At 50.4% G+C, this 19,576-nt stretch overlaps 2 protein-coding genes across 12 annotated transcripts in view; one reads left to right on the forward strand and one right to left on the reverse strand.

Annotated features, from left to right (window-relative positions):
• Positions 1-4,723, reverse strand: part of LRRIQ1 (leucine rich repeats and IQ motif containing 1) — a 323,521-nt gene extending 318,798 nt beyond the window's left edge. Inside the window, exon 1 of the mRNA XM_063927664.1 lies at positions 4,601-4,723. Within this exon, the coding sequence (XP_063783734.1) occupies positions 4,601-4,723 (123 nt within the window). The remainder of the gene's footprint in view (positions 1-4,600) is intronic.
• A 3-nt stretch (positions 4,724-4,726) lies between these two features.
• The window catches only part of TSPAN19 (tetraspanin 19), a 130,115-nt gene continuing 115,265 nt past the window's right edge, over positions 4,727-19,576 (forward strand). For 7 of the 11 annotated variants that reach the window (XM_063927665.1, XM_063927677.1, XM_063927667.1 and 4 more), the window contains exon 1: positions 4,727-4,917. The gene's annotated coding sequence lies outside the window, so the exon portion shown is untranslated. The remainder of the gene's footprint in view (positions 4,918-19,576) is intronic. The other 4 variants (XM_063927669.1, XM_063927671.1, XM_063927670.1 and 1 more) reach the window with 1 other exon arrangement.

A 19,576-nucleotide genomic window follows, 5' to 3' on the forward strand; every position in this document is an offset into this window, starting at 1 on the left:
AGATATTTGCAGCACACTGAGCACAGATATTTGCAGCCCACTGAACATAGAAACTGAGAGGACGCCAGCCACGTCCTCTCACGATCATCTCCAATGCACAAGTGAAAATTGGCGGCGACGCGCGGCTCCTTATATAGAATACGAATCTCGCGAGAATCCGACCGCGGGATGATGACGTTCGGGCGCGCTCGGGTTAACTGAGCAAGGCGGGAGGATCCGAGTTGCTCGGACCCGTGAAAAAAAAGGTGAAGTTCGGGCGGGTTCGGATCCCGAGGATCCGAACCCGCTCATCACTAATATATAGTAATGCTTGTGTAGACATGGATGGTCCTTGTGACTGAATTGGTTATTGCTGTTTTAGACCTGCTCTGTTTCTCTCTCTCTCTCTGTATATACGTAACGCAGTTAATTTCCCAAACGACGGGATCCTGGCGGTCAAAATACCGACATTGGAATACCGACAGCAGGGGAAATCCCAGTGGTTGGAATTCTGACCTAAGTCCAGTATTCCATCTCGGGTGGTGGTCCATGCCACCTCCAGAGGGGAACAGAATAGTGTGGCGAGCGCAGCGAGCCCACGAGAGTACTGGCTGTCTCACTGTCGGGACTCTAGCGGCAGCCTCCTAAACACCGGGATCCCGACCACCATACAGGACCCAGTGAGGTTACTTTCGGTCAACCGCTGACCGCAAAGTTCCCACCATTGGCTACAATGGAGCGCATAGGCGCTACATTGTATCTGTGCCGTGTGCTGCCTCACAGACACTGCAGGAGCACACAGCCTATCAGGAGAGTGCCACGACGTGGCGCTCCCTGATTGGCTGAAGGGACCCTCTTTGACAGGAGTCAGGGGGGGTCCTGGCAGTCGGGGAAAGGGGTCCCATGTGTAAACATGGGACCCCTTTCAGTGCGTGGTCGGGTTTCCGTTTTATTATTTTGCCAAGTACGTGGATTATACAAAGGTCTGATTCTACACTGGATTATGTGAGTATAATTTTTTTCACAGGTACCCCAAGGATTCTACATGGAGAAGAGGACCGAGCCTCGTGGGAACATAGGTAAGTATGTATGTATGTATGTATGGAGGTGTGCATGTATGTAATAAACTTATACTTTCACGGTGTGTGTGTCCTGTTTTTTTGGGGGTATTTTTTTAGTAGTAGTACTACAGGTACCAGTGGGCCCGGTTTTCCACCGCATGCTGGTACTTGTGGTTCTCCAAGTACCAGCTTGCGGGGGAGGCTTGCTGGGACTTGTAGTACTGCTACTAAAAACAATATTCACATTTTTTCAAAAGGCTATCAGTCCCCCATACGCCGCTCTTGGATGGGGGGGACAGCCTCGGGCTTCACCCCTGGCCCTTGGGTGGCTGGAGGGGGAGGACACCTTGATTTAAGGGGTTCCCACTCCTCCAGGGTACCCCGGCCAGGGGTGACTAGTTGGGTATGTAATGCCAGGGCCGCAGGGACCAGTATAAAAGTGTCCCCCGGCTGTGGCATTATGTACCTGGCTAGTGGAGCCCGGTACTGGTCTCAAAAATACGGGGGACCCCTACGCTTTTTGTCCCCCGTATTTTTGGAACCAGGACCAAGCGCAGAGCCCGGTGCTGGTTGATTAAATATGGGGGAACCCCTGTCATTTTTCCCCCCATATTTTTTCAACCAGGACCGGCTCAAAGAGCCCGAGGCTGGTTGTGCTTAGGAGGGGGGACCCCACGCAATTTTTTTCAGATTTTTTAAGACTTTAATCAACTTTTTAAGGTACACAATGAAGCCCTGCACGGATCTCACAGATCTGGCCGGGATTCCTTGTGTTTTGTCAGGCAGTGTTTTACTCATCACTCCCGTAAAACACTGCCTGATATTACGAATCACATCGACATCGGAAAAAACGAATGTGCAAAACTCGGCAGCTTAGTGAATGACCGTATCAGGATCAAAAAGTTGCAGTAAAATGCACCTGATACCATTCGAGTTCAAACACCCTTCAAAACGGCCAAAACACTAATCTTTGTAAATATACCCCATGGTTCCCAATCCCACCATATATGAAAACCCCAGCCTTACCCTTAGAAGTTCTGCATTTGCCCCTGCAGTGATGCATACTGTACATTCTGTAGTTGTACTACATATGAATGTAGATATTTAGGAAAATGGTATGCAAACCACGTTAAGATAGTTTCATTATATAACAAATGTGGACAAGAGTCGCGTTTGCTCCATTAATGCACACAATCGTGTAAAGCTGGCTGGAACCAACAGTTCACCTATAGATCATATTTCAGTAAACATAACTACGTACCAACACAGTGGCGGATTTAGGGGGGGGGCACCAAGGCACGTGCCCCCCCTGTCATTTTTAGTGCAGACTGACATGCGGACGAGCGTCTGCATGTCAGTCTGCGGTCTCGTTTCCTCCCCTGCTGTTAGGGACACGGAGGGCACAGTGCGCGCCTCTCCTGTGTCCCTCCTGGGTCTCCGGCGGCCGCTGGTCTCATAAAGGAAGTGCCGTTCGTGAGCACTTCCTTTATTACAGTGACCCGCGGCCGCAGGAGACACAGGAGGGACACAGAGAGGCGTGCACTGTGCCCTCCGTGTCCCTCCTAACAGCAGGGGAGCGGGGGGAGCAGCGGCGGCGGCGGAGGAAGGGGGGGGGACGCACTGGGGGGGAATATCTGGCACTGGGGGCATATTTGGCAGGGAGGGGGGAGAATATCTGGCACTGGGGACATATATGGCACTGGGGAGGGAATATCTGGCACTGGGGGCATATTTGGCAGGGAGGGGGGGGGAGAATATCTGGCACTGGGGACATATATGGCACTGGGGAGAATATCTGGCACTGGGGGCATATATGGCACTGGGGGGGGGGCATATGTGGCACTGGGGGCATATGTGGCACTGGGGGGGAATATCTGGCACTGGGGCATATGTGGCACTGGGGGCATATATAGCACTGGGGGGGGCGATATCTGGCACTGGGGGCATATGTGGCACTGTCGGGGAATATCTGGCACTGGGGGTATATGTGTACCTGGCACATGGGGGGGGCTATATTTGGCACTGGGGGCATGTGAGTACCTGGCACCGTGGGGGAATATCTGGCACTGGGGACATATGTGGCACTGGGAGCACAGCCCTAGCAACAAGGACTACCTCCTAGCAACGAGCATGACACCCAGTGCATGAAACCCCTGGCAACGAGCATGACACCCAGTGCATGAAACCCCTGGCAACGAGCATGACACCCAGTGCATGAAACCCCTGGCAACGAGCATGACACCCTGAGCATGAAAACCCCTGGCACCGTGCATGGAACCAAGAGCATGAAACCCCTGGCAACGAGCATGACACCCAGTGCATGAAACCCCTGACAACGAGCAGGTATTTGAAAAGTAATTAGAAGCCTTACTGTAGGACTTAATGTGTAATGGGCATTACGGTGTGTGGCATAATGTATCACGGACATTGCGGTGTGTGTCATAATGTGTCACAGGCATTACGGTGTATGGTATACTATATCGCTGGCATTGTGATATGTGGTATAATGTCTCAGGGTCATTGCAGTGTGTGGCATAATGTATCACGGACATTGCGGTGTGTGTCATAATGTGTCAGGCATTACGGTGTGTGGTATACTATATCACGGGCATTGTGGTATGTGGTATAATGTCTCAGGGTCATTGCAGTGTGGCATAATATATAACGGGCATTGCGGTGTGTGGCATAGGGTATAACGGGCATTGCGGTATGTGTCACAGGCATTACGGTGTATGGTATACTATATCACGGGCATTGCAGTGTGTGGCATAATGTGTCACAGACATTGTATGTGCTATAATGTATCAGGGGCAGTGCAGTGTGTAGCATAATGTATAACGGGCATTGCGATTCCTGTCATAATGTGTCACAGGCATTACGGTGTGTGGCATAATGTGTCTGGGGCATTACAGTGTGTGCATATTGTGTCATGTGCATTATTGTGTGTGGAATAATGTCTAAGGGCCATTGCAGTATGTGGAATAATATATACTGGGCATTACTATAAGGAGGAAAAATGACAAATAATGTAAGGGGCATGAATCAGGATTATTTTTCTTTCCTGTGGTGGCCAACGTCTGGGCGTGCAGGTTGCAAAACTGGGGTATAAGGTAGTCTTTTCCTGCAATACCACGCCCATTCCAACGAAGCCACGCCCATTCCAATGAAGCTACGCCCCTTATGGTGCCCCCCCTGTAATTTTTTTCTGGATCCGCCCCTGTACCAACATATACCATATCTGCTCAGCATAAATTCATATTTGTGTTAGCAGCTTATGTGACCATACATACATACATACATACAACGACACTATGATTTGAGTAGCAAAACTGAAAAAAAATAAAAAAATAAAAGAAAGCTACAAGTGTTACATGTCACGCAGCATGTAATGCGGCCAGTTTTATGTGATATGTGCAGTAGCCGGCAGTGAGCGCGAGCAGTGACAGAGCGGTGACAGCAGCGGGCGCTGTGGGCAGTTACCTGGTGCTCTGTTACCTAGCAACGGAAGAAACACTGAGCCGTTTCCCAGCCCTGCACCCTGAGACACCCCTGCCACGTACCTCTGCTTCCCCGCTCCCCGTTAAACTGTCGCAATCGTCGTCGGTTTCCTCCGCCAGCGACCCGCTGCCCGCACTCTCTGACAGGGACAATCTGCTCAACTGAAGCTCTGTTTCTTCTTCCATGTTTCCCAGCCAGCAGTCACTTGTTCACTGGGCAGCAGCGGAGGCGGTGACACGGGGAGGGGAGAGGCCGGAGTGACAGTAGGCGGTTCCGCCTCCCCAGGCTCACTTCTCATCACTAGTCTCCCAGGTTGTAACAGGTCTCTACTGTCCAGAGACATTTCACTAAGCAGAGAGAAGCCCTGCCTCATTCTACAGTAAATGTTTTCGTTTTTTCGCCGGCTTTCTTCAGTGCAATCTTCTCTATGCCTATTTAACAAAGACACTTTATTTGTTTTTTGAAAGCAGGAAATATTTTTTCTAAATTGGTGTGGGTGGGTGTGTGTGTCACCGAGGGGCGCTTTAATAGAGGAGGGGTCCTGCGTGCAACCTCCATTTGGGTCCCACCCCTCTCCGGCAGCTAGTAGACTCTGGCATTACTCTGCATCCACAGGTTTCCGGGAACATGACGCCCGCGCTTTGTTTCCAGGGGACATCTCCAGTGCACATGCGCAAACCGCTTGCAAATGGCCATAGAGTGGGAATAGAATCTGTGGCGAGCCACCGAGCTCGCTCCACAGCGAGCGCAGCGAGCCTACAAGGAGCTTCGTTGCGCTCGCCCCCCACCCGCCGGCCAACTAACAGCCGGGATTCCGGCGTCGGTATGGTGACCAAACCCAACATACTATATATATATATATATATATATATATATATATACTTATTTCTCTGACGTCCTAGTGGATGCTGGGACTCCGTCAGGACCATGGGGAATAGCGGCTCCGCAGGAGACAGGGCACAAAATTTAAAAGTTTGACCACTAGGTGGTGTGTACTGGCTCCTCCCCCTATGACCCTCCTCCAAGTCTCAGTTAGGTTTTTGTGCCCGTCCGAGCAGGGTGCAATCTAGGTGGCTCTCCTAAAGAGCTGCTTAGAAAAAGTTTGTTAGGTTTTTTATTTTCAGTGAGTCCTGCTGGCAACAGGCTCACTGCAACGAGGGACTTAGGGGAGAAGAAGTGAACTCACCTGCGTGCAGGATGGATTTGCTTCTTAGGCTACTGGACACTAGCTCCAGAGGGACGATCACAGGTACAGCCTGGATGGGTCACCGGAGCCGCGCCGCCGACCCCCTTGCAGATGCCGAATAGAGAAGAGGTCCAGAAACCGGCGGCAGAAGACGTCTCAGTCTTCATGAGGTAGCGCACAGCACTGCAGCTGTGCGCCATTGCTCTCCGCACACTTCACACCAGCGGTCACTGAGGGTGCAGGGCGCTGGGGGGGGCGCCCTGGGCAGCAATGTAATATACCTATTCTGGCTAAAATATATCACATATAGCCCCTGGGGCTATATGGATGTATTTAACCCCTGCCAGGTTCCAAAAAAACCGGGAGAAGAAGCCCGCCGAAAAGGGGGCGGGGCCTATTCTCCTCAGCACACAGCGCCATTTTCCTGCCCAGCTCCGCTGCGAGGAAGGCTCCCAGGACTCTCCCCTGCACTGCACTACAGAAACAGGGTAAAAACAGAGAGGGGGGGCACTTATTGGCGATATTTATAATATTGAGCTGCTATAAAGGGAACACACTTTTCTCTATCGTCCTAAGTGGATGCTGGGGTTCCTGAAAGGACCATGGGGAATAGCGGCTCCGCAGGAGACAGGGCACAAAAGTAAAGCTTTTACAGGTCAGGTGGTGTGTACTGGCTCCTCCCCCTATGACCCTCCTCCAGACTCCAGTTAGATTTTTGTGCCCGGCCGAGAAGGGTGCAATTCTAGGTGGCTCTCATAAAGAGCTGCTTAGAGAGTTTAGCTTAGGTTTTTTTATTTTACAGTGATTCCTGCTGGCAACAGGATCACTGCAACGAGGGACAGAGGGGAGAAGAAGTGAACTCACCTGCGTGCAGGATGGATTGGCTTCTTGGCTACTGGACATGAAGCTCCAGAGGGACGATCACAGGTACAGCCTGGATGGTCACCGGAGCCACGCCGCCGGCCCCCTCACAGATGCTGAAGCAAGAAGAGGTCCAGAATCGGCGGCTGAAGACTCCTGCAGTCTTCTTAAGGTAGCGCACAGCACTGCAGCTGTGCGCCATTTTCCTCTCAGCACACTTCACACGGCAGTCACTGAGGGTGCAGGGCGCTGGGGGGGGGGCGCCCTGGGAGGCAAATGAAAACCTTTAAAAAGGCTAAAAATACCTCGCATATAGCCCCAGAGGCTATATGGAGATATTTACCCCTGCCTAAATGTACTAAATAGCGGGAGACGAGCCCGCCGGAAAAGGGGCGGGGCCTATCTCCTCAGCACACGGCGCCATTTTCTGTCACAGCTCCGCTGGTCAGGAAGGCTCCCAGGTCTCTCCCCTGCACTGCACTACAGAAACAGGGTATAACAGAGAGGGGGGGCAAAATAAATGGCAATATATTAATATAAAAGCAGCTATAAGGGAGCACTTAATCATAAGGCTATCCCTGTCATATATAGCGCTTTTTGGTGTGTGCTGGCAGACTCTCCCTCTGTCTCCCCAAAGGGCTAGTGGGTCCTGTCTTCGTATAGAGCATTCCCTGTGTGTCTGCTGTGTGTCGGTACGTGTGTGTCGACATGTATGAGGACGTTATTGGTGTGGAGGCGGAGCAATTGCCAAATATGAGGATGTCACCTCCTAGGGGGTCGACACCAGAATGGATGCCTTTATTTGTGGAATTACGGGATAGCGTCAACTCGCTTAAGCAGTCGTTGCCGACATGAGGCGGCCGGACACTCAATTAGTGCCTGTCCAGGCGCCTCAAACACCGTCAGGGGCTGTAAAACGTCCCTTGCCTCAGTCGGTCGACACAGACCCAGACACAGGCACTGATTCCGGTGGTGAAGGTGACGAATCAACCGTATTTTCCAGTAGGGCCACACGTTATATGATTTTGGCAATAAAGGAGATGTTACATTTAGCTGATACTACAGGTACCACTAAACAGGGTATTATGTGGGGTGTGAAAAAACTACCAGTAGTTTTTACCGAATCAGAAGAATTAAATGACGTGTGTGATGAAGCGTGGGGTGCCCCGATAAAAAACTGCTAATTTCAAAGAAGTTATTGGCTTTATACCCTTTCCCGCCAGAGGTTAGGGAGCGCTGGGAAACACCTCCTAGGGTGGACAAAGCGCTAACACGCTTATCAAAACAAGTGGCGTTACCCTCTCCTGAGACGGCCGCACTTAAAGATCCATCAGATAGGAGGATGGAAAATATCCAAAAAGGTATATACACACATGCAGGTGTTATACTACGACCAGCTATTGCGACTGCCTGGATGTGCAGTGCTGGGGTAGTTTGGTCAGAGTCCCTGATCGAAAATATTGATACCCTGGACAGGGACAATATTTTACTGTCGTTAGAACAAATAAAGGATGCATTTCTTTATATGCGTGATGCACAGAGAGATATCTGCACACTGGCATCACGGGTAAGTGCTATGTCCATTTCGGCCAGAAGAGCTTTATGGACACGACAGTGGACAGGCGATGCGTAGAGGAGTTATTTGGGGTCGGTCTATCGGATTTGGTGGCCACGGCTACGGCCGGGAAATCCACCTTTCTACCTCAAGTCACTCCCCAACAGAAAAAGGCACCGACCTTTCAACCGCAGCCCTTTCGTTCCTTTAAAAATAAGAGAGCAAAGGGCTATTCATATCTGCCACGAGGCAGAGGACGAGGGAAGAGACAGCAACAGGCAGCTCCTTCCCAGGAACAGAAGCCCTCCCCGGCTTCTACAAAAGCCTCAGCATGACGCTGGGGCTTCGCAAGCGGACTCGGGGGCGGTAGGCGGTCGTCTCAAGAATTACAGCGCGCAGTGGGCTCACTCGCAGGTAAATCCCTGGATCCTGCAGATAATATCTCAGGGGTACAGGTTGAAATTAGAGACAGAGCCACCTCGCCGTTTCCTGAAGTCTGCTTTACCAACGTCCCCCTCAGAAAGGGAGACGGTTTTGGAAGCCATTCACAAGCTGTATTCTCAGCAGGTGATAGTCAAGGTACCTCTTCTACAACAAGGGAAGGGGTATTATTCCACTCTTTTTGTGGTACCGAAGCCGGATGGCTCGGTAAGGCCTATTCTAAATCTGAAGTCCTTGAACCTGTACATAAAGAAGTTCAAGTTCAAGATGGAGTCACTCAGAGCAGTGATAGCGAACCTGGAAGAAGGGGACTTTATGGTATCCTTGGACATCACGGATGCGTATCTCCACGTTCCAATTACCCCTCACACCAGGGGTACCTCAGGTTCGTTGTACAAAACTGTCACTATCAGTTTCAGACGCTGCCGTTTGGTTTGTCCACGGCACCTCGGGTCTTTACAAAGGTAATGGCCGAGATAATATTTCTTCTTCGAAGAAAAGGCGTATTAATTATCCCATACTTGGACGATCTCCTAATAAGGGCAAGGTCCAGAGAACAGCTAGAGATGGGTTTAGCACTATCTCAAGAGGTGCTAAAGCAGCACGGATGGATTCTGAATATTCCAAAATCCAAATTAATGCCGACAACTCGTCTGCTGTTCCTGGGGATGATTCTGGACACAGTTCAGAAAAAGGTTTTTCTTCCCGAAGAAAAAGCCAAGGAGTTATCTGACCTGGTCAGGAACCTCCTAAAACCAGGAAAGGTGTCTGTACATCAATGCACAAGAGTCCTGGGAAAAAATGGTAGCTTCTTACGAAGCAATCCCTTTCGGCAGATTCCATGCAAAGGGATCTGTTGGACAAATGGTCAGGGTCGCATCTTCAGATGCACCTGCGGATAACCCTGTCGCCGAGGACAAGGGTATCCCTTCTGTGGTGGTTGCAGGAGGCTCATCTATTGGAGGGCCGCAGATTCGGCATGCAGGATTGGATCCTGGTGACCACGGATGCCAGCCTGAGAGGCTGGGGAGCAGTCACACAGGGAAGAAATTTCCAGGGAGTGTGGTCGAGCCTGAAAAAGTCTCTTCACATAAGCATTCTGGAACTAAGAGCAATCTACAATGCTCTAAGCCAGGCGGAACCTCTGCTTCAAGGAAGACCGGTGTTGATCCAGTCGGACAACATCACGGCAGTCGCCCATGTAAACAGACAGGGCGGCACAAGAAGCAGGAGGGCAATGGCAGAAGCTGCCAGGATCCTTCGCTGGGCGGAGAATCACGTGATAGCACTGTCCGCAGTATTCATCCCGGGCGTGGACAACTGGGAAGCAGACTTCCTCAGCAGACACGACCTTCACCCGGGAGAGTGGGGACTTCATCCAGAAGTTTTCCACATGCTATTAAACCGTTGGGTAAAACCAATGGTGGACATGATGGCGTCTCGCCTCAACAAAACACTGGACAGGTATTGCGCCAGGTCAAGAGATCCGCAGGCAATAGCTGTGGACGCGCTGGTAACACCTTGGGTGTACCAGTCGGTATATGTGTTTCCTCCTCTGCCTCTCATACCAAAGGTATTGAGGACTATACGGCAAAGAGGAGTAAGACTAGTGGCTCCGGATTGGCCAAGAAGGACTTGGTACCCGGAACTTCAAGAGATGGTCACGGACGATCCGTGGCCTCTACTTCTGAGAAGGGACCTGCTTCAGCAGGGTCCTTGTCTTTTTCAAGACTTACCGCGGCTGCGTTTGACGGCATGGCGTTTGAATGCCAGATCCTAAAAGGAAAAGGCATTCCAGAAGAAGTCATTCCTACCTTGATAAAGGCAAGGAAGGAAGTCACCGCGAAGCATTATCGCCGTATTTGGCGAAAATATGTTGCGTGGTGCGAGCAGCGGAGTGCTCCGATGGAGGAATTTCAACTGGGTCGTTTTCCTACATTTCCTGCAATCAGGATTGTCTATGGGTCTCAAATTGGGATCTATTAAGGTTCAAATTTCGGCCCTATCAATATTCTTCCAAAAAGAATTGGCCTCAGTCCCTGAGGTCCAGATTTTTATCAAAGGAGTACTGCATATACAGCCTCCTGTGGTGCCTAAGGTGGCACCGTGGGATCTAAATGTAGTTTTAGATTTCCTCAAATCCAATTGGTTTGAACCACTAAAGAATGTGGATTTGAAATATCTCACATGGAAAGTGACTATGTTACTGGCCCTGGCTTCGGCCGGGAGAGTATCTGAACTGGCGGCTTTGTTTTATAAAAGCCCTTATTTAATTTTCCATTCGACATAGGGCAGAGCTGCGGACGCGTCCGCATTTTCTCCCTAAGGTGGTATCAGCGTTTCACCTGAACCAGCCTATTGCAGTGCCTGCGGCTACAGACGACTTGAAGGACTCCAAGTTGTTGGACGTTGTCAGAGCCTTAAAAATATACATTTAAAGGACGGCTGGAGTCAGAAAATCTGACTCGCTGTTTATACTGTATGCACCCAACAAGTTGGGTGCACCTGCTTCTAAGCAGTCGATTGCTCGTTGGATTTGTAACAAAATTCAACTTGTACATTCTGTGGCAGGCCTGCCACAGCCTAAATCTGTTAAGGCCCATTCCGCAAGGAAGGTGGGCTCATCTTGGGCGGCTGCCCGAGGGGTCTCGGCATTACAACTCTGCCGAGCAGCTACGTGGTCAGGGGAGAACACGTTTGTAAATTTTTACAAATTTGATACCCTGGCAAAGGAGGACCTGGAGTTCTCTCATTCGGTGCTGCAGAGTCATCCGCACTCTCCCGCCCGTTTGGGAGCTTTGGTATAATCCCCATGGTCCTTTCAGGAACCCCAGCATCCACTTAGGACGATAGAGAAAATAAGAATTTACTTACCGATAATTCTATTTCTCGGAGTCCGTAGTGGATGCTGGGCGCCCATCCCAAGTGCGGATTATCTGCAATACTTGTACATAGTTATTGTTAACTAATTCGGGTTATTGTTTAGGAAGCCATCTTTCAGAGGCTCCTCTGTTATCATACTGTTAACTGGGTTTAGATCACAAGTTGTACGGTGTGATTGGTGTGGCTGGTATGAGTCTTACCCGGGATTCAAAATCCTCCCTTATTGTGTACGCTCGTCCGGGCACAGTACCTAACTGGAGTCTGGAGGAGGGTCATAGGGGGAGGAGCCAGTACACACCACCTGACCTGTAAAAGCTTTACTTTTGTGCCCTGTCTCCTGCGGAGCCGCTATTCCCCATGGTCCTTTCAGGAACCCCAGCATCCACTACGGACTCCGAGAAATAGAATTATCGGTAAGTAAATTCTTATTATTAAGGTTGTCCCTATATATATATTTATAGCGCTTGGGTGTGTGCTGGCAAACTCTCCCTCTGTCTCCCCAAAGGGCTAGTGGGGTCCTGTCTTCTATCAGAGCATTCCCTGTGTGTCTGCTGTGTGTCGGTACGTGTGTGTCGACATGTTTGAGGACGATGTTGGCGTGGAGGCGGAGCAATTGCCTGTAATGGTGATGTCACCCCCTAGGGAGTCGACACCAGAATGGATGGCTTTGTTTATGGAATTACGGGATAGTGTCAGCACGCTACAAAAGTCGGTTGACGACATGAGACAGCCGGCAAACCAGTTAGTACCTGTCCAGGCGTCTCAGACACCGTCAGGGGCTGTAAAACGCCCTTTACCTCAGTCGGTCGACACAGACCCAGACACTGACACTGAATCCAGTGTCGACGGTGAAGAAACAAACGTATTTTCCAGTAGGGCCACACGTTATATGATCACGGCAATGAAGGAGGCTTTGCATATCTCTGATACTGCAAGTACCACAAAAAGGGGTATTATGTGGGGTGTGAAAAAACTACCGATAGTTTTTCCTGAATCAGAGGAACTGAATGAAGTGTGTGATGAAGCGTGGGTTACCCCAGATAGAAAACTGCTAATTTCAAAGAAGTTATTGGCATTATACCCTTTCCCGCCAGAGGTTAGGGCGCGCTGGGAAACACCTCCTAGGGTGGATAAGGCGCTCACACGCTTATCAAAGCAAGTGGCGTTACCGTCTCCTGATACGGCCGCCCTCAAGGATCCAGCTGATAGGAGGCTGGAGAATACATTAAAAAGTATATACACACATACGGGTGTTATACTGAGACCAGCAATCGCCTCAGCCTGGATGTGCAGTGCTGGCGTGGCTTGGTTGGAGTCACTGTCTGAAAATATTGATACCCTGGATAGGGACAGTATTTTACTGACTATAGAGCAGTTAAAGGATGCATTTCTTTATATGCGAGATGCACAGAGAGATATTTGCACTCTGGCATCAAGAGTAAGTGCGATGTCCATATCTGCCAGAAGAAGTTTATGGACGCGCCAGTGGTCAGGTGATGCGGATTCCAAACGACATATGGAAGTATTGCCGTATAAGGGGGAGGAATTATTTGGGGTCGGTCTATCGGATCTGGTGGCCACGGCAACGGCCGGAAAATCCACCTTTTTACCCCAGGTCACCTCCCAGCAGAAAAAGCCGCAGGCTTTTCAGCCGCAGTCCTTTCGTTCCTATAAGAACAAACGAGCAAAAGGACATTCCTATTTGCCCCGAGGCAAAGGAAAGGGTAAGAGACTGCAACAAGCAGCTCCTTCCCAGGAGCAGAAGCCCTCCCCGGCTTCTACAAAGGCGTCAGCATGACGCTGGGACCTTACAAGCAGACTCAGGGGCGGTGGGGGGGCGCCTCAAACATTTCAGCGCACAGTGGGCTCACTCGCAGGTGGACCCCTGGATCCTGCAGGTAGTATCTCAGGGTTACAGGTTGGAATTCGAGAAGTCCCCTCCTCGCCGTTTCCTAAAGTCTGCTTTGCCAACGTCTCCCTCCGACAGGGCGACGGTATTGGAGGCCATTCACAAGCTGTATTCTCAGCAGGTGATAGTCAAGGTACCCCTCCTACAACAGGGACAGGGGTATTACTCCACGCTATTTGTGGTACCGAAGCCGGACGGCTCGGTAAGACCGATTCTAAAGAGAAGGCGTCTTAATTATCCCTTACTTGGACGATCTCCTGATAAGGGCAAGATCCAGAGAACAGCTGGAGGTCGGAGTAGCACTAACCCAAGTAGTGCTCCAACAACACGGGTGGATTCTGAATTTTCCAAAATCCCAACTGATCCCGACGACACGTCTGTTGTTCCTAGGGATGATTCTGGACACTGTTCAGAAAAAGGTATTTCTTCCGGAGGAGAAAGCCAGGGAGTTATCCGATCTAGTCAGGAACCTCCTAAAACCAGGAAAAGTATCTGTGCATCAATGCACAAGAGTCCTGGGAAAAATGGTAGCTTCTTACAAAGCGATTCCATTCGGCAGATTCCATGCACGAACTTTTCAGTGGGATCTGCTGGACAAATGGTCCGGATCGCATCTGCAGATGCATCAGCGGATAAAATTGTCCACAAGGACAAGAGTGTCTCTGCTATGGTGGTTGCAGAGTGCTCATCTGTTAGAGGGCCGCAGATTCGGCATACAGAACTGGGTCCTAGTGACCACGGATGCCAGCCTGAGAGGCTGGGGAGCGGTCACACAGGGAAGAAACTTCCAGGGCGTGTGGTCAAGCCTGGAGACGTCTCTTCACATAAATATACTGGAGCTAAGAGCAATCTACAATGCTCTAAGCCTGGCAAAACCTCTGCTTCAGGGTCAGCCGGTGTTGATTCAGTCGGACAACATCACGGCAGTCGCCCACGTAAACAGACAGGGCGGCACAAGAAGCAGGAGGGCAATGGCAGAAGCTGCAAGGATTCTCCGCTGGGCAGAAAATCATGTGTTAGCACTGTCAGCTGTGTTCATCCCGGGAGTGGACAACTGGGAAGCAGACTTCCTCAGCAGACACGATCTGCACCCGGGAGAGTGGGGACTTCATCCTGAAGTCTTCCACATGATTGTGGTCCATTGGGAAAGACCAATGGTGGACATGATGGCGTCCCGCCTCAACAAAAAACTGGACAGGTATTGCGCCAGGTCAAGAGACCCTCAGGCAATAGCTGTAGACGCTCTGGTAACACCATGGGTGTACCAGTCAGTGTATGTGTTTCCTCCTCTGCCTCTCATACCAAAAGTACTGAGAATTATACGGCAAAGGGGAGTAAGAACGATACTCGTGGCTCCGGATTGGCCAAGAAGAACTTGGTACCCGGAACTTCAGGAGATGCTCACGGAAGATCCGTGGCCTCTACCTCTAAGACGGGACCTGCTTCAGCAGGGACCGTGTCTATTCCAAGACTTACCGCGGCTGCGTTTGACGGCATGGCGGTTGAACGCCGAATCCTAAGGGAAAAAGGCATTCCGGAAGAGGTCATCCCTACCCTGGTAAAAGCCAGGAAGGAGGTGACTGCACAACATTATCACCGCATTTGGAGAAAATATGTTGCGTGGTGTGAGGCCAGGAAGGCCCCGACGGAGGAACTTCAACTGGGTCGATTCCTACATTTCCTGCAAACAGGATTGTCTATGGGCCTCAAATTAGGGTCCATTAAGGTTCAAATTTCGGCCCTGTCGATTTTCTTCCAGAAAGAATTGGCTTCAGTTCCTGAAGTCCAGACTTTTGTAAAAGGAGTACTACATATACAGCCCCCGGTTGTGCCCCCAGTGGCACCGTGGGATCTTAATGTAGTTTTGGATTTTCTCAAATCCCATTGGTTTGAGCCACTCAAATCGGTGGATTTGAAATATCTTACATGGAAAGTAACCATGCTACTGGCCCTGGCTTCAGCCAGGAGAGTGTCAGAATTGGCGGCTTTATCGTATAAAAGCCCATATCTGATTTTCCATTCGGACAGGGCAGAACTGCGGACGCGTCCTCACTTTCTGCCTAAGGTGGTTTCAGCGTTTCACCTGAACCAGCCTATTGTGGTGCCTGCGGCTACTAGCGATTTGGAGGATTCCAAGTTGCTGGACGTTGTCAGAGCATTGAAAATATATATTTCAAGGACGGCTGGAGTCAGAAAATCTGACTCGCTGTTTATACTGTATGCACCCAACAAGCTGGGTGCTCCTGCTTCTAAGCAGACGATTGCTCGTTGGATTTGTAGCACAATTCAACTTGCACATTCTGTGGCAGGCCTGCCACAGCCTAAATCTGTCAAGGCCCATTCCACAAGGAAGGTGGGCTCATCTTGGGCGGCTGCCCGAGGGGTCTCGGCATTACAACTCTGCCGAGCAGCTACGTGGTCAGGGGAGAACACGTTTGTAAAATTCTACAAATTTGATACCCTGGCTAAGGAGGACCTGGAGTTCTCTCATTCGGTGCTGCAGAGTCATCCGCACTCTCCCGCCCGTTTGGGAGCTTTGGTATAATCCCTATGGTCCTGACGGAGTCCCAGCATCCACTAGGACGTCAGAGAAAATAAGATTTTACTTACCGATAAATCTATTTCTCGTAGTCCGTAGTGGATGCTGGGCGCCCATCCCAAGTGCGGATTGTCTGCAATACTTGTACATAGTTATTGTTACAAAAAAATCGGGTTGTTATTGTTGTGAGCCGTCTGTTCAGAGGCTCCTACGTTTGTCATACTGTTAACTGGGTTCAGATCACAAGTTGTACGGTGTGATTGGTGTGGCTGGTATGAGTCTTACCCGGGATTCAAAATCCTTCCTTATTGTGTACGCTCGTCCGGGCACAGTATCCTAACTGAGGCTTGGAGGAGGGTCATAGGGGGAGGAGCCAGTACACACCACCTAGTGGTCAAACTTTTAAATTTTGTGCCCTGTCTCCTGCGGAGCCGCTATTCCCCATGGTCCTGACGGAGTCCCAGCATCCACTACGGACTACGAGAAATAGATTTATCGGTAAGTAAAATCTTATTTTTCTCTGACGTCCTAGTGGATGCTGGGTACTCCGTAAGGACCATGGGGAATAGACGGGCTCCGCAGGAGACTGGGCACTCTTAAAAGAAAGATTAGGTACTACATCTGGTGTGCACTGGCTCCTCCCTCTATGCCCCTCCTCCAGACCTCAGTTAGAATCTGTGCCCGGCCAGAGCTGGATGCACTTAGTGGGCTCTCCTGAGTTCACTAAAAAGAAAGTATTTGTTAGGTTTTTTATTTTCAGTGAGATCTGCTGGCAACAGACTCACTGCTACGTGGGACTTAGGGGAGAGAAGCAAACCTACCTGCTTGCAGCTAGCTTGTGCTTCTAAGGCTACTGGACACCATTAGCTCCAGAGGGATCGAACACAGGGCCCGACCTCGATCGTCCGGAGCCGCGCCGCCGTCCCCCTTGCAGAGCCAGAAGACGGAAGATTCCGGAGAAAATCGGCGGCTGAAGACTCCGGTCTTCAATAAGGTAGCGCACAGCACTGCAGCTGTGCGCCATTGCTCCCACAGCACACCACACGCTCCGGTCACTGGTGGGTGCAGGGCGCTGGGGGGGGGCACCCTGGGCTGCAATTAGTATACCTTAAGTGGCAAAATGCACATAATACAGTTCTAAACTGTATATGTGCCTAATCCCCCGCCATAAATATTATTAAAAAAGCGGGAGAAGCCCGCCGCTGAAGGGGCGGGGCTATCTTCCTCAGCACAGCCAGCGCCATTTTCTCTTCACAGCTTCGCTGGAAGGACGCTCCCCAGGCTCTCCCCTGCAGTATACACTACAGAAAGGGTAAAAAAAGAGAGGGGGGGCACATAAATTTAGGCGCAAATTGTGATATAAGCAGCTATTGGGGGAAAATTCACTTTGTATATAGTGTAAATCCCTCTGTTATATAGCGCTCTGGTGTGTGCTGACATACTCTCTCTCTGTCTCCCCAAAAGACTTTGTGGGGTCCTGTCCTCAGTCAGAGCATTCCCTGTGTGTGTGTGCGGTGTGTCGGTACGGCTGTGTCGACATGTTTGATGAGGACGCTTACGTGGAGGCGGAGCAGGAGCCGATAAGTGTGATGTCGCCCCCTGCGGGGCCGACACCAGAGTGGATAAATATGTGGAAGGTATTAACCGACAGTGTCAACTCCTTGCATAAAAGGTTCGATGATGTAACAGCTTTGGGACAGCCAGCATCTCAGCCCGCGCCTGCCCAAACGTCTCAGAGGCCATCAGGGGCTCAAAAACGCGCGCTACCTCAGATGGCAGTGTCGACGAGGATGAGACAAATGTACAATCCACAAGGGCCATCCGATGTTTGATTACGGCAATGAAAAATGTGTTGCACATTTCTGACATTAACCCGGTTACCACAAAAAAGGGTAATATGTTTGGGGAGAAAAAGCAGCCAGTGACTTTTCCCCCATCTGATGAGTTAAATGAATTGTGTGAAGAAGCGTGGTGTTCCCCAGATAAAAAACTAGTGATTTCTAAGCGGTTACTAATGGCGTACCCTTTCCCGCCAACGGATAGGTTACGCTGGGAGACATCCCCTAGGGTGGACAAGGCGCTCACACGCTTATCAAAAAAGGTGGCACTGCCGTCTCAGGATACGGCCGCCTTAAAGGAGCCTGCAGATAGAAAGTAGGAGGCTATCCTGAAGTCTGTGTATACACACTCAGGTACTATACTGAGACCTGCTATTGCTTCAGCATGGATGTGTAGTGCTGCAGCAGCATGGTCTGATTCCCTGTCAGATAACATTGATTCCCTTGACAGAGATACTATTTTGCTGACTATGGAGCATATTAAAGACGTAGTCTTATATATGAGAGATGCACAGAGGGACATTTGCCGGCTGGCATCTAGAATTAATGCAATGTCCATTTCTGCCAGGAGAGTATTATGGACTCGGCAGTGGACAGGTGATGCTGATTCTAAAAGGCACATGGAAGTTTTGCCTTATAAGGGTGAGGAATTGTTTGGGGACGGTCTCTCGGACCTCGTGTCCACAGCAACAGCTGGGAAGTCGACTTTTTTACCTCAGGTTCCCTCACAGCCTAAGAAAGCACCGTATTATCAAGTACAGTCCTTTCGGCCTCAGAAAGGCAAGCGGGTCAGAGGCGCGTCCTTTCTGTCCAGAGGCAGGGGTAGAGGAAAAAAGCTGCACCAGACAGCCAGTTCCCAGGAACAAATATCCTCCCCTGCTTCCACTATGTCCACCGCATGACGCTGGGGCTCCACAGGTGGAGCCAGGTGCGGTGGGGGCCCGTCTCCGGAACTTCAGCGACCAGTGGGTTCGCTCACAGGTGGATCTCTGGGTTCTACAGGTATCTCAGGGATACACGCTGGAGTTCGAGACGTCTCCCCCTCGCCGTTACCTCAAATCAGCCTTGCCTGCTACTCCCAAGGAAAGGGAGGTAGTACTGGCGGCAATTCACAAGCTGTACCTCCAGCAGGTGATAATCAAAGTTCCTCTCCTTCAACAGGGACGAGGTTACTATTCCACAATGTTTGTGATACCGAAACCAGACGGTTCGGTGAGACCCATTCTAAATTTGAAATCCTTGAACACTTATATAAGGAAGTTCAAGTTCAAAATAGAATCGCTCAGGGCGGTTATTGCAAGCCTGGAAGAGGGGGATTTTATGGTGTCACTGGACATCATGGATGCTTACCTACATGTCCCCATTTACCCACCTCACCAGGAGTACCTCAAGGTTGTGGTACAGAACTGCCATTACCAATTCCAGACGTTGCCGTTTGGTCTGTCCACGGCACCGAGGGTGTGTACCAAGGTAATGGCCGAAATGATGATATTCCTTCGAAAGAAGGGAGTTATAATTATCCCGTACTTGGACGATCTCCTTATAAAGGCGAGGTCCAAGGAGCAGTTGTTGATCGGAGTAGCACTATCTCAGGAAGTGCTACAACAGCACGGCTGGATTCTGAATATCCCAAAGTCGCAGCTGGTTCCTACGACGCGTCTGCTGATATTGGGCATGTTTCTGGACACAGAACAGAAGAAGGTGTTTCTCCCGGAGGAGAAGGCCAAGGAGTTGTCATCTCTGGTCAGAGACCTCCTGAAACCAAAACAGGTGTCGGTGCATCAGTGCACGCGAGTCTTGGGAAAGATGGTAGCTTCTTACGAAGC

The sequence above is a fragment of the Pseudophryne corroboree genome, chromosome 6 (assembly GCF_028390025.1).
Source record: "Pseudophryne corroboree isolate aPseCor3 chromosome 6, aPseCor3.hap2, whole genome shotgun sequence".
NCBI lineage: Eukaryota > Metazoa > Chordata > Amphibia > Anura > Myobatrachidae > Pseudophryne > Pseudophryne corroboree.